Source organism: Macaca nemestrina, chromosome 3 (genome assembly GCF_043159975.1).
Source record: "Macaca nemestrina isolate mMacNem1 chromosome 3, mMacNem.hap1, whole genome shotgun sequence".
Lineage (NCBI taxonomy): Eukaryota > Metazoa > Chordata > Mammalia > Primates > Cercopithecidae > Macaca > Macaca nemestrina.
Window position 1 is genome coordinate 61,425,013 of NC_092127.1, and position 15,404 is coordinate 61,440,416.

Genomic DNA, 15,404 nt, shown 5'->3' on the forward strand with positions numbered 1-15,404 from the left:
ACAATATTCCAACCAACCCCAATGTAGGTTTTAAATTACTTGTGCACGTTTATATAGAATCATAAAAATAAACCTCTAATATGTAATCAGCTTATGCCAATTCAGAAAACTCCACACCAATACAACAACTGTGGAAATCATGAGATATGACTGGGGGGAGAAAAGCAAAACCTAGCATCAAAAGTGCATATACTCACTGTAACTATAATCTTGCTATATATTCCTACTTTTGTTTAAAAAAAAAAGTTTTCTTTAAACTATATGTCTCAAAGAAATACTAAATGTATAATTTCATATTCTTTTTTGAATTTAAAAAGTATATACGTAATCCTCCTTTGTTTTTGGTAAGTTCAAATATGAATTGACAGTGGGGTAATTGGATTGTGGATTCTTTAAGAAAGCTCTATAGAATAGAAGAATACAACATACTATATCTTCTTTAAGAAGTATGAGCTGAAATGTTAGGCATTCCTTGTATTGTTTTTTAAATATATTTAAGGAATGCTGTTTTTGTAAAACCATGGCTTTGAAAAAGAAATCTGAGATCAAAATACATTACTAGAGGATCTCTGTAAAAGGTCACCAAGACTATCCTTGTTTGTGAAATCAGGGAAAACATTTTTAGAATTTATCTTGTTAGAAAAAATGCTACCACTTTTCTTTCTTTTTCTTCTTTCTGATTATCACAATTAAACATCAGAAGATTTTCCCTAAATAAATACTGATGTAAACGTTGACTTCAAGGACAAAGAACTTCCGTAAGAGTCTATTTCTCAGGCATTTCACCATTTCTTGAGACCACAGGCCACAGGCAGCACTGTTTAATGTGAATTGTCACTGGACTCCGGTGAAGTATTCCTTCTGGGATCGTTTATTGGGACCTGAAGCTGACTGGTAGATGTAGGTTTAGCAGCATTTGGTGGCTTTGTAGAGGAATTAGGTGGAAGTCTATGACGATTACTCTCCTCACCAGAAGTAGATGAATGTCTTTTTCTTCCAAATTCCTCACTAATAGGGGGCTGCAAATGATGAAAGACAACACCGTTGACAATTTTACTGTTTTTCCTCCCTTCAGAACCTAAGGCTAGACTTTTCCCCCAAAAAAAGTAAGTTAAATGGACACTTCAGTAGATTTTTTTTTTTTTTGACGGAGTCTCGCTCTGTCGCCCAGGCTGGAGTGCAGTGGCGCGATCTCCGCTCACTGCAACCTCCGCCTCCCGGGTTCACACCGTGCACCCGCCTCACAGATTTTATTAGTATAACAAAAACTTAACAGCAACTTAAGATACTAAACTTAAATTTCCTTCCTAACTAAATCAGCCTACTAGTATTTGCTCATTCTTTTACTCAACATACGTTTGTGGTTTTGGTTTTTGTTTTGTTTTTTGAGACCTAGTCTCACTCTGTAGCCCGAGTGTTTTTTTGTTTGTTTGTTTTGTGTCTTTTTTTTTTTTTTTTTTTTGAGACGGAGTCTCACTCTGTAGCCTAAGCTGATGTGCAGTGGCGTGATCTCGGCTCACTGCAACCTTCGCCTTTGGGGCTCAAGCGATTCTCCTGCCTCAGCCTCCCAGGTAGCTGGGACTGACTAGAGGCGCTCGCCACCACACCCGGTTAATTTTTTTGTATTTTTAGTAGAGACGGGGTTTCACCATGTTGCCCTGGGTGATCTCAAACTCCTGAGCTCAGGTGATCCACCCGCCTCGGCCTCCCAAAGTGCTGGGATTACAGGCGTGAGCCACCATGCCCGGCCTCAACATGTGTTTATTAAGCTTCTCTCATGTTTTAGGCTTGAGCTATCTGATAGGGCACAAGTACAAGGCTGGGTTCCTTGCCTCCAAGAAAATGTTTCAGCGAGGCAATTTGCCTTCTTTATTCAATTTCGTCAGCTGGAAAAGATTTGTATCTCCAGTCTCTTTCTCAATCCTAAACTCCTATTCCAGGCTTGCTTAAGTGAAAATGTTTAACAGATAAATGAAAGCAGTAGAGGAATAAAAAAGATGCCAAGTTAAATTATCGTTAGCAAGTTTGAAGGTTTATCTAGAATTCCTATGATAAGGAGACTGGAGAGTATTATTGATGGTACCAAATTTAAACATCTTCAAACGTTTAAGTACCCAGTGAAAAGGGATCCTGCATTCAAAAAAAGTCAGTTTTTTAGGCCTTTCCAGTTACCAAGATTTGGGAGCCCAGAACTGGACACCAATGAAATAGTATTTTTATGTGGAGATAAATTAAGATAGTAACCTCCTTATCCAATCCTCCGTTGTACTTAAAGGAGGAGGCCTGAATTCTTGGCTTATGTTCAGATGGGACAAGAGTCTCAAATATAGAGCAAGGATGTCTTTGTGATAGAACTGGTTAGATCACTCTAGAAAAATAGCTCTTAATTCAAGAGACAGGCACTTTTATTAACCCTATTCCTGGGTCATCAAGTCTATTTACACAAAACTGCAAGACAAATTACAACACAAAGCAGAGATGATGAACCTAGCCTTCCTTTGACTTCTTTTCTAAATTTAAAATTTTTCTTCCTTTTTTTTTTTTTTAGACTGAGTCTCATTCTGTTGACTAGGTTGGAGTGCAGTGGCACAACCTCGGCTCACTGCAACCTCCGCCTCCCAGGTTCAAGCAATTCTTGTGCCTCAGCCTCCCGAGTAGCAGGGATTACACACGTGCACCATCACACCCAGTTAATTTTTGTATTTTTAGTAGAGACAGGGTTTTGCCATGTTGACCAGGCTGGTCTTGAACTACTGGCATCAGGTGATCCACCCGCCTCAGCCTCCCAAAGTGCTGGAATTACAGGTGTGAGTTACCATGCCCAGCCTTTCTCCTTAATTTTTTATTTATCTTCTTCCTCCTTTTCCTTTATCTTCTTAGATTCTTGACATTTTTTAATGCTTCTCTTTTCCTTTTGAAATCGAATTGATAAAGCCTATATAAGTTCAACCTTCAACCAAAGGTGATGAGAAGAACCCATGAGAGTGGACATCGTCATAAGATGGCAGCAAAAGGACCTTGTCTAGCTGACTCAACTAAAAGACACCACTCTTGTGCTTGCACACATGCACACAACATTCTCTCCTTAATTTTATTATGCAGGTACCCTAAATCCATATCAGCACATGTTACAGAAAGTATACGGATAAAAGATCATTAAAAAGTGAAAAGTTTTCACATTGCTAGTGACAAATTAGCATATCAGATAAAAATTAATACATCTAGAAAATGTTTAATTATAGAAGCATAGGAAAATTAAATTGAATTAACAATTGCACTGTGGTTATGCAAGATGTTAACATTTGGGAAATCTGAGTGAACAGAGTATATGGGAATTCTCTGAACTATTTTTGTATCTATTTCAAAGTTTAATTTTGAAACTAAAAAGTTAAAAAATAAAAATTACAAAATTAAAGCTTAAAAAGTCACTGAGAAGAGATTGAAATATATGGAGAATAAAAAGAATAGAGGAAACGACTTCAAACTTACATCAACACGGAAGTCTTCTAACCTCTTAAAACTACAGAGGTATTCCTGAAGTTTGGGGTCAATAGACTGTGTCGTAGATTGTGAATATTTCAAATAAGCCCAAAACTTTTCTAGTCCATACAGCTGACCTAATAATGAAGAAGAATATACATTATAAATTATATAAAATTTAAAAAATGATTCACATTAAATATAATCCTATCAGCAATAAACAATTTATCTTCCAATATATGCTTACTGTAGATCTTGAGAATAAGACATGTAATGAATTAAGCAATAATGGCAGCTAATATTTATTGAGCATTTGCTATGTAACAAGTATTAAGTGCTTTATTTTGCATCAAACTAATTTGACCCATATACTACCCAAAAGATGGATGTTCTCATATATGTTACAGATGAGAAAACTGAGGATAGCAAGGATAGGCAATTTACCCACCATCACAAAGATTCTAAATAGTGGCAAGGGAATTTGGACCTAGCAATCTGGCCCAGAGCCTGCACTCTTAACCACTGTGCTATTTCTGCCTTTCCAAGCTTACCTGCCGATGTTGCATAGAATTTTCATGTAATGAAACATCAGTGAGTAGCCATGTTTGTCAAAGGGATAATGACAAAATATACCTCCATAAAAGAAAGACTTGAGAGTAGTTACTTTCCAACACCTCCCAGGAAGGGCCTTCTTACTACCTGGTGCCCCATCCTTCATCAAGAAACATAATAATAGCATGAAGATCTTAAATGGTTTGCCTTGAAGAAAAAAACTATGAATTCCCTCCCTATTTACTGACAGACTCAGGTTTACAATTTCCAATTAGAGTATAAATTTTCTGATGTTATTGTTACCAGATTCGTAGTCTTTTTTGGTTTCTTCTTGGAAATCCTGAAAAATTTCTTGCCTGAATTTTTTTTCCAGTCCATAACTATAAAACCTGAACAGACATTCTAACCCATACCTATAAAGAGAAAATAAAAGGTTTATAATAAAATACAATCTCTCTATAGTAGTAACATCAATATAAGCAAACATGGCACAAGTAATCCTAAATGAAAAATAACATCTTAGCATTCAGATTTTTAAATTTTTTTGAGACTGAGTCTCACTCTTACTGTCCAGGTTGGAGTACAATGGTGCGACCTCAGCTTACTGCAACCTCTGCCTCCCTGGTTCAAGCTATTCTCCTGCCTCAGCCTCCTGAGTAGCTGGGATTACAGGTGACCACCACCATGCCCAGCTAATTTTTTGTATTTTTAGTAGAAAAGGGGTTTTACCATGTTGGCCAGGCTGGTCTGAAACTCCTGACCTCAGGTGATCCATCCGCCTCAGCCTCCCAAAGTGCTGGGATTACAGGTGTGAGTCACTGCGCCCAGCCAGTATGCAGATTTTTAACTGAACTGGTAATTAGTAATCCATAGCTGGCTTTGCTATTTTTGTTGACTCAGCCATAGCACATCATGAAGGTATACAGAGAACCTGCTGCATGAGAGGCAGCCCTTGGACAGTTCAGTATGACCTCTTTGGATGCACACAGTATCTCTCCCTGGTGTTTCTGAAGAACTGGCCAAAAGATTTAGTGATAAATTGGGGATGTGTCAGATTTTCCCCAAACCAAAATGTATAATGGTGTGTTTGTACACAGTATTAAATAAATACTCTTGAATGTAAGCTTTACTCTAGGAAGATAAAGACCATAGAGCTGTTCCCTAGATCCTAGGTGGTTGTCCCATTCAACTATAATGGTACAAACATAATTAAATGGTTAAGAGACCCTCCCTGCTTTCATTATAAAGTACAATTAATAGTAGATACATTGCTAATAGAGCTAAAATCACTACAACCTTCAACCACAGGTGATGAGCAGAACCCATGGAAGTGAAACAATGCTGTAAGATGGCAACAAAAAGACCTTGTCTAGCTGACTCCACTAAAAGATACCACAATTAAAACACTCCTAAGTTAGAATCCTAAGTCTTTCTGGGTACCTCAGCAGAAAGGCTTCAACCTCTCCATTCTGCTAACATAATGTTAACAGGCTGTCAGTCACAGGAAGCAGGGTGTGTGATTGTGTGTCTCTTTTGTAACCAGCTTATTTACAAGACGAAGAGTGATGGTCTGGTAAGCCAACAAGAGAAATGCAGGACTGCCAACTACACACTTAAACACTAACCTGAGCCCTTGGCTCCCATAGCCTTAAGTGATGCTACTGGTTGAGCTTGCATGACTGAAGTCTAAGGAGATCAAAGACTAAAGGAGCCACAGTTCACAATGACAAACTTGCTTTGATGTTCCTCTTACGGGATCATACTATACCAACATCAGTTGTTCTCAGTCTTAGCTACATATTATAATCATCTGGGGAGCTTTTAAAAAATACTGATGCCCAGGCTCTGCTCCAAACCGATGGAATCAGGATCTTTTTTTTTTTAATTTTAAAAATTTTTGTGGGTACACAGTGGGTGCATATATGTATGGGGCACATGACATGTTTTGATACAGGCATGCAATGTGAGATAAGCCTGTCATGGGGAATGGAGTATCCACCCCCTCAAGTATTTATCCTTTGAGTTACAAACAATTCAATTACACTCTTTAAGCCACTTTATTTATTCATTTTTTAAATTTTATTTATTTATTTATTCTTTTGAGACAGAGTTTTGCTCTTGTTGCTCACGCTGGAGTGCAGTGGTGCAGTCTCGGCTCACTGCAACCTCCACCTCCTGGGTTCAAGCAATTCTCCTGCCTCAGCCTCCCGAGTAGCTGGGATTACAGGGGCCTGCCACAATGTCTAGCTAATTTTTGATTTTTAGTAGAAACAGGGTTTCACCATGTTGGCCAGGCTGGTCTTCAACTCCTGATGTCACGTGATCCACCCACCTCGGCCTCCCAAAGTGCTGGGATTACAAGCATGAGCCACCATGCCCGGCTTCTTTCAGCCATTTTAAAATGCACAATTAAGCTACCAGTGACTATAGTCACCCTATTATGCTATCAAAGAGTAGGTCTTATTCATTCTTTCCAATCATTTTTATTTTTTGTACCCAAAATCAGAATCTTTGAGGTGAAGCCTAGGTATCTCTCTTTATTTCTGGAGAAGTAAGTTTTTGGTTTTTATCAAGTAAATCATATTTCAGAGGAATACAGAAATTCTTAGATTATTGATAAAGGATTAATACTCAATACAACATTTATATTGAATAGGCAATATTTGGATTTTTACTCTTATTTCTTAGCAAACTATTCCAAAGACCAAAAGTATGACATTAATAACACAACCCAAACATGCAGCATAACTGCTGGAGTGAAGGACCGAGGCAAATGAATAGCGCTCTCAGTTGTCATTTACTCATTTACCACTTACTTCAAGACAGCTCAGAGGAGTGGAAGACCTAGAGGCTTAGAACCAGAAGGAACTCTATTTGAATCATGGGCTTGTAATTATATCACTGAAAATTGAGTCAATTAGATCCTATTTTTCAAAAATAGGTATTTGTAAACCTTCTAGACCAGAGCTAGCACATTGAAGACATGTAAGAAATGTTAGCTCTCCCCCTCCTTCCTGAAATCACATTATTACCACTTTCAACCAATGGACAGAATTAGTAACAATTCCCTAATAACAATAATCATCTGGCCAGCCACCGTGGCTCATGCCTGTAATCCTAGCACTTTGGGAGGCCGAGGTGGGTGGATCACTTGAGGTCAGGTGTTCAAGACCAGCCTGGCCAATATGGTAAAACCCCATTTCTACTGAAAATACAAACATTAGCCTGGTGGGGTGGTGGGCACCTGTGATCCCAGCTACTTGGGAGGCTGAGTCAGAAGAATCGCCTGAACCCAGGAGGCAGAGGTTGCAGTGAGGCCGGGCGCGGTGGCTCAAGCCTGTAATCCCAGCACTTTGGGAGGCCGAGATGGGCGGATCACGAGGTCAGGAGATCGAGACCATCCTGGCTAACATGGTGAAACCCCGTCTCTACTAAGAAATACAAAAAACTAGCCGGGCGAGGTGGCGGGCGCCTGTAGTCCCAGCTACTCGGGAGGCTGAGGCAGGAGAATGGCATGAACCCGGGAGGCGGAGCTTGCAGTGAGCTGAGATCCGGCCACTGCACTCCAGCCTGGGCTACAGAGCGAGACTCCGTCTCAAAAAAAAAAAAAAAAAAAAAAAAAAAAAAAAAAAAGAGGTTGCAGTGAGCCGAGGTGGTGACGCTGCACTCCAGCCTAGGCAACAGTGCGACTTTGTCTCAAAAAAAGAAAAGGAAAGGAAAGGAAAGAAAAGAAGGAAAGAAAGAAAGAAAAAAGAAAAGAAAGGAAAAGAGAGAGAGAGGGAGGGAGGGAGACAGGAGAGAAAGAAAGAGAGAAAGAGAAAGAAAGAAAGGAAAGGAGAGGAGGCCAGGCGCGGTGGCTCAAGCCTGTAATCCCAGCACTTTGGGAGGCCGAGACGGGCAGATCACGAGTTCAGGAGATCGAGACCATCCTGGCTAACACGGTGAAACCCCGTCTCTACTAAAATACAAAAAAAATTAGCCAGGCGAGGTGGCGGGTGCCTGTACTCCCAGCTACTCGGGAGGCTGAGGCAGGAGAATGGCGTGAACCCGGGAGGCGGGGCTTGCAGTGAGCTGAGATCCGGCCACTGCACTCCAGCCTGGGCAACAGAGCTAGACTCCATCTCAAAAAAAAAAAAAAAAAAAAAAAAAAAAAAAAAAGGAAAGGAGAGGAGAGGAGGAAGGGAAGGAGGGAGGGAGGGAATCATCTATCAAGCACTTACTATACATAAGTTAATGTGTTAAGCCCTTTAAATGCCTAGTGTAACCTTCACAATGACCCTGTGAGAGAGTATGTATCATAATTTAACCTTTTTTTTTTGTTGAGACAGGGTCTTGCTCTGTCACCCAGACTCAAGTGCAGTAGCGCAACCTCCGCTCACTGCAATCTCCTCCTCCCAGGCTCAAGCAGTTCTCATGTTTCAGCCTCCCAAGTAGCTATAAGCGCAGGCCACCACGCCAATCTAATTTTTCTATTTTTAGAAGAGATGAGGTTTTGCCATGTTGGCCAGGCTAGTCTCAAACTCCTGGCCTCAGTGATCTGCCTGCCTCGGCCTCCCAAAGTGCAAGGATTACAGGTGTGAGCCACCATGCCTGGCTTAACCTACTTTTTATAAAGAACATAAAGCCTGGTGGGATTACAATCTGTCACCTGTAAATTAATGGCTGGGACTCAAACATAGTCCTGATTTCAAGGACTTCAGGTGCTTAACCACTACTTCCTAAGAAGTAGCTAATACAGTCGAGTGGTAAATACTGCAGAAACAGAACCAAAGGTAGGAAACTATGTTACAAAGGTATTAGAAACATACGCAGAGTTATGTGTATAGAAACACAGAAGAAGAACTCCCAACCTAGACTTGGGTGGAAATGGAATCAGAGAAGTTATTAGAAAGTCTTAAGGAACAAACAGAAATTGCATAAATAGCAAAATATGCTGAGATCAATTAAAACAATGGCTTTCAAACTTTTCTGACTAGGTCCAATACTATAAAAAATATTTTACCTTATAACTAAATCAACATGTACATCTCTATATGTGTGTACATAAAAATATGTATGTTTTACAAAACAGTTCTTAAATTTGTATGTATGTGGGTATGAATTAAATTTGTATGTATGAATTACTATGCTCAGTGCAGTCTGGTATTTTCTACTGCATTTTTTAAAGCACGTTAGAACCACTAAATTGATTTTATGATTGACGAATAGGTAGCAAACCACAGTTTGAAAAAGAACAATGAGATCAGGAATGGCAAATTTTGCCTTTTATGTCAACTCTGGTAAACTGGCAGTAGCTATTTAAAGTCATAAGGAAGAGTATAAATCTGAAAAGTGTGGTAAGAAAGAACATAAAACATAACAGGGATTGATTAGAGATATCAGTAATAGAGGAAAAAGAGCTAAACATGCCATGGATCTGCTGTTCCTGATATAGATAACAGATAAAAATTAAACGGGCTTTGTTTTTACATAAGTCAATACAAAGAAATTTTTGTGTTTTTAATCAGAAAAATTTATTTGTAGCACCTTGCATTCTTCTCAAAGATCACAATATCTGATAAACAATATATTCTTATTTGAGATTTATAAGAGGAATCCATTTTCAGAACTTAAAGAAGGGTAAATTTAGGTAAATATGATTGAATGAAAAATCATCTTTTTCCCTTCTCTCCATGTCTTGTTCCTTTCTCCTTTTGCCCATGAATAAATAGCCTTCTTGAGTCCACGCCATGTTCCTTCTTACCCTCTTGGTCTGCCCTCACTCAGCCCTACAGGCACTCTCAAGACTTTCCGTGAACATTTCTGAAGAAAGCAAGGTCTAAGCTGGGATAAAAAGAATAGGATTTAGAAAAGCACAGTGAGGATGAAGAGAAGTAGAAGCAAAGTTAAGAACATGCACAGATGTCCAGAGGCTAGAGAGCTTGGTTCATTTGAAGAATATGTATCAGTACCACTGTTGCCCAGAGTACTAGAGGACTAGTGGGGAAAAAATTAGACAAGGTGAGTCAAGGGACGTATTGTGAGAGGCCTTGCTTTTTTTTTTCTTAAAGAATCTTAAGAACTGGGTTGGCTCTAAGAATATATCAATTGGGGTACGTATCTGTACATGCAAGGGAAGTCTGTAATGGTGGCAGCATGGGAGAGAAAAGTTTTGTAATTTCATTCAGCCCTTGTGCCAGCCTCTAAGATGGTTCCTAATGATCCCATCTCTTGGTATTAACAACCTTGTGTAGTACTCTCCCATACTGTGCCAGGCCTGGTCTGTATCGACAATACAACATGGCAGAAATAATGGTATGCCACTTCCATAAAATACTGAGGCTTCCATTTTGGAAGCTCTACTCACTCGGGGTAAAACCATATTGTAAAATGCCCTAGGGAAGGTCAATGTGGCAAGGAACTGAAGCCTCCTGCCAACAGCCATGTGAATGAACTTGAAAAAGAACCTCCAGCCCAGGCCAAGTCTTCAGACACTGCAGCTGCCTTCAACATCTTGGCTGCAAGCTCATGAGAAACCATGAGCCAGAACCACCCAGCTAAGCGGTTCCTGGAGTCTCAACTCTTTGAAGCTGTGAACTAGCAAATGTTTATTGTTTTAACCTATGGAGTTTTGGGGTAATTTGCAATGCAGAAATAGAAAACTAATACAGCCCTCCCTCTAGTTATATTGTGCTACTTTCACAGTTCAAAATCAGGTTACTTCAGTACTAGTTTTTAAAATTATTTTCTAAAAACTCCCTCTATTGGATCTACCTGGGGAAAGAAAAAAAGAAAAAGAAAAAATTAAAACTCCCTCAAAGTGTAAAAGAAAATATCTGACCTGTAATTTTCTTTTGCATCTTCCCAAGCAAGTTGTCTAAATTCCTCATACATTTTTTTATTGAAGTGATCTCTGAGGAAAAAGGACCAGAAACGAAAGAGGGTATTCATTTCTTGGGACTGACCAATTCCCAAGCGTTTTCTCTCTGAAAAAGTTAAAAAAAATATTATTTTATTAAACATACTTTTTAAAGACAAGAGAGCAGATGTTATATATAAAATGAAGAAAGCTCAACAGTATAATCCTCAAAGTGTATTTAGCTTTCTTCTAAATAGAGCGGGGATCTCCCATCCCCCGGCCACAGACTGGTACCCTATTGTGAACTGCACAAGTGAGGGATCTAGATTGGCCACTCCTTAAGAGGATCTAATACCTGATGATCTGAGGTGGAACAGTTTTATCTAAAACCATCCCCCACGGAAAGATTGTCTTCCATGAAACAGGTTGCTGATGCCAAAAGGATTGAGGACTGCTGAAATAGCCGACAAATGTTAAATCAATTTTCTGACTCACTGCTTAAATTATAAATATCTGCCAATAGCAACAAGAAGAGTATATTAAATTTTTTTTTCTTTTTTTGAGACGGAGTCTCACTCTGTCGCCCAGGCTAGAGTGCAATGGCACGATTTCGGTTCACTGCAACCTCTGCCTCCCAGGTCTCAGCAATTCTCCTGCCTCAACCTCCCGAGTAGCTGGGATTACAGTCGCCTGCCATCACACCTGGCTAACTTTTGTATTTTTAGTAGAGAAGGAGTTTCACTATGTTGGCCAGGCCGGTCTCAAACTCCTGACCTCAAGTGATCTCCCTGCCTTGGTCTCGCAAAGTGCTGAGATTACAGGCATGAACTACCATGCTCGGCCGAGTTTGTTAATTTTTATTTCCTAATGTGTCTAAGTTATAAAGTACATAAATAAAGAATATATATAAACACATTTACTGAAAGTAAAACTATTTATAGTCTAACAATAAAAGAATATCTTAACTTGATATTAAAGGACAACATATTAAATTTTTTAAAATTATATTTTAATTTTAAATATCTTAAATAGATAGATAAAGGACAAGCATCTTACCACTTAGGCATCTTCGACGATATTTATGGTACACTTGTTGGGTAAAGCCATTTTCCTTCAAAAGTTCATGAGAAGGATGCTGGAACTTTGGGAATGAATGAGGAGTACATCCATAACTTCCTGCTAGTGGTGCGCCTTCTGAAGGTGAAGCATTTGAAGTGCTGTTTGAGGAAGTGGAAAAAAGCCTTCAAAATGAAAAATCAAGAACCAAGTATATGAACCAATTTGTACTATTTTTTTCATTATTGGGGGTCTAAGCAGTGGAAAAGACAGTAGTCTCTAAAACTCTCCTAAATTAATGACATACAGATCTGCATATAGTGCTATTTATGTTCAATACAGTTTATGTAAATTCAGAAGCTGATAAAAAGCATAGTCATAAACTCTCAAGTTAACACAGTAAGTAGAAGCAAGTAACTGAATAGCTCATTCCTCCTCCAAATCATTATTAATTTAGTTTAGTTTATTATTATTATTATGGTACTGTAGAAATTTTCAACTTATCTTGAATAATTTAGATTAATGATGTAAATTGAATACATGGAGATTAGGGATAAAATCTGGCACAAAGATGGGCAATAATTTCATTATGTCGAAGACATACCTGCAATTTCCTTTTTTCTCTAAAGGCATCAAAAGTAAGACAGAACCTGCAATTCTCTAAATCAATTCCACTTTTGATCTATCTCCTAAATCTGTCTTTTCCTTCTCATCTGCACTCAAATTCAAATTTAGACCTAAATTAAAATTTAGACCTTCCTCTTCTTTCACTTGAATTATCCAGTCTGTTTTTCCAAGTGTCCCTTCTCTATCCTGCCACCAAAGTTATCTTCCTAAAACATTTATCTAAATCATTGGTTCTCAAAGTGGTCTGCAGCATCATAAATCAAAATTTCATTCCTTTTTGTGGCTAAATATTTATATTCCATTGTATGTATTTATCTAGTTATTTGTTGTTGGATACTTGTTTATCCAGTCTTTTGTTGAGATTCCCACTTTTTGGCTATCATGAATAATGCTGCTACAAACATGGACATCCAATATGTGTTTTCAATACTTTTGACATATAACTAAGAGTGGTATAGCTGGGTCATATGGTAATTCTATGTTTTAACATTTTGAGAAAATGCTAAACTGTTTTCTACAGCAGCTGAGGCATTTTATATTCCCACCAGCAATGCATGTGGGTTCTAATTTCTCCACATCCTCACAAACATTTATTTTCAGGTTTTTTTAATTATACATATCTATATTAGTTAACTCAGGCTGCCATAAAAAGATAGCACAGACTTGGTGGGTTAAACAATAGAAATTTATTTCTTTGCAGTTCTAGGGGATAGAAATCTAAGGTCAGTATGACAATAGGGTTGGTTTCTGATGAGGCCTCTCTTTCTGACTTGCAGATAGCCATCTTCTCGCTGTATCTTCACATGGCTTGTCTTCTGTACAGGCACAAAGAGAGATATTTCTGGTGTCTCTTCCTCTCCTTATAAAGACAACTTCTATCAGATTAGGACTCTACCCTTATGACCTCATTTAACCTTATCACCTCCTTAAAAGTCCTATCTCCAAAAACAGTCACATCAGGGGCTAGGAATTCAACACAGGAATTTTGGGAGGCAGGAAGGAGACATAATTCAGTTCATAACACCATCCTAGTGGGTATAAAGTGGTATTTCATTTTGGCTTTTTGAATTTATGTTTCTCTAATGACTATGTTGAGCATCTTTCCATGGGCTTATTGCCCATTTGTATACCTTCTTTGGAAAATGTCTACTGAAGTCCTTCACACTTTTTTTTTTAAAGACAGGGTCTCCCTCTGTCACCCAGGTTGGAGTGCAGTGGTGTGAACATGTTTGACTGCAGCCTTGAACTCCTGGGCTCAAGCAATCCTACCATCTCAGCCTCCTGACCTACCATCTCAGCCTCCTGAGTAGCTGGAACCACAGGTGTATGCCACCATGCCAAGCTAATGTTTTGTTTTGTAGCGACAGGGTTTTGCCATGTTGCCCAGTCTGGTCTCAAACTCCTGTGCTCAAGCAATCCTCCTTCCTTGGCCTCCCAAAGTGCTAGGATAACAGATATGAGCCAATGTGTTTGGCCTTTTGCATATTTTAGAAAATAAGGGTTTTGTTGTTGTTATTGTAAGAGTTCTTTATATATTCTAGATTTAAGTCCCTTATCAGATATATTATTTGCAAATAATTTCTCCCATTCAGTGGGTGGCCTTTCTTGTTGATAGTATCCTTTGATATACAGATGTTCATTTTTTTTCATCATTTTGATGAAGTCCCTTTATCTATTTTTTTCATTAGCAGGTAGCCGTGTACATTTGTCTATTTTTTGCTGTTGCCTATGATTTTGGTGTCATATCCATAAACAATGAGGCCAAGGCCGGCACGGTGGCTCACGTTTGTAATCCCAGCACTTTGGGAGGCCGAGGCAGGTGGATCATGAGGTCAGGAGATCGAGACCATCCTGGTTAACACGGTGAAACCCCGTCTATACTAAAAATACAAAAAATTAGCCGGGCGTGGTGGCAGGCACCTGTGGTCCCAGCTACTTGGGAGGCTGAGGCAGGAGAATGGTGTGAACCTGGGAGGCGGAGCTTGCAGTGAGCAGAGATCACGCCACTGCACTCCAACCTGGGCGACAGAGCAAGACTCCGTCTCAAAAAAAATGAGGCCAAATCCAATGTCATGAAAGTTTTCCCCTACATTTTCTTTTAAGAGTCTTATCTCTTTAGTTTAGGTTTTTAATCCACGTTGAGCTAATTTTTTTTTTTTTTTTTTTGAGATGGAGTCTCGCTCTGCCACCCAGGCTGGAGTGCAGTGGTGCAATCTCGGCTCATTGCAACCTCCACCTCCCAGGTCCAAGTGAATCTCCTGCCTCAGTCTCCTGAGTGGTTGGGATTACAGGCGCATGCCACTACACACAGCTAATTGTTGTATTTTTAGTAGAGACGGGGTTTCACCATGTTGGCCAGGCTGGTCTTGAACTCCTGACCTCAGGTGATCCACCCGTCTCTGCCTCCCAAAGTGCTGGGATTACAGGCATAAGCCACTGCACCAAGTCTAATTTTTTTTATATGGTAAATGTTAAGGGTCTACTTTCATTCTTTTATATATGGATATCCAGTTCTCCCAGCACCGTTAGTTGAAAAGATGATCCTTGTTCCATTAAATGGTCTCGGCACCTTTATCAGAAATAAATTGTCACATATGTGAGAATTTATTTCTGGGCTCTCTATTCTATTCCATTGGTCAATATGTCTGTTCTTATGCCAGTACTATATTGTTTTCTTTGTTTTCATTTGTTTCTTTTTAGAGATGAAAGTCTCACTATGTTGCCCAGGCTGGATTCAAACTCCTGGGCTCATGCAATCCTCCTATCTCAGCTTCCCAAATAGCTGGGACTACAGGTGCATGTTAGCATGCCCAGTTTATACTATTTTAATTATTGCAGTTTTGTGGCAACT

The 15,404-nt window shown here is 39.2% G+C and overlaps 1 protein-coding gene across 4 annotated transcripts in view; it reads right to left on the reverse strand.

The window, feature by feature from the left end:
* Positions 1 to 237: 237 nt before the first annotated feature.
* The window catches only part of LOC105486414 (La ribonucleoprotein 1B), a 151,921-nt gene continuing 136,754 nt past the window's right edge, over positions 238 to 15,404 (reverse strand). For 2 of the 4 annotated variants that reach the window (XM_071093044.1, XM_071093045.1), the window contains exons 15-19: positions 11,927 to 12,111; positions 10,853 to 10,997; positions 4,336 to 4,445; positions 3,490 to 3,617; positions 238 to 1,019 (exon numbers count right to left, since the gene is read on the reverse strand). In XM_071093044.1, coding sequence (XP_070949145.1) covers positions 822 to 1,019; positions 3,490 to 3,617; positions 4,336 to 4,445; positions 10,853 to 10,997; positions 11,927 to 12,111 — 766 coding nt within the window. In that variant the 3' untranslated portion in view covers positions 238 to 821. Of the gene's footprint in view, positions 1,020 to 3,489; positions 3,618 to 4,335; positions 4,446 to 9,513; positions 9,856 to 10,852; positions 10,998 to 11,926; positions 12,112 to 15,404 lie in introns of those variants that run through there. The other 2 variants (XM_071093046.1, XM_071093047.1) reach the window with 2 other exon arrangements.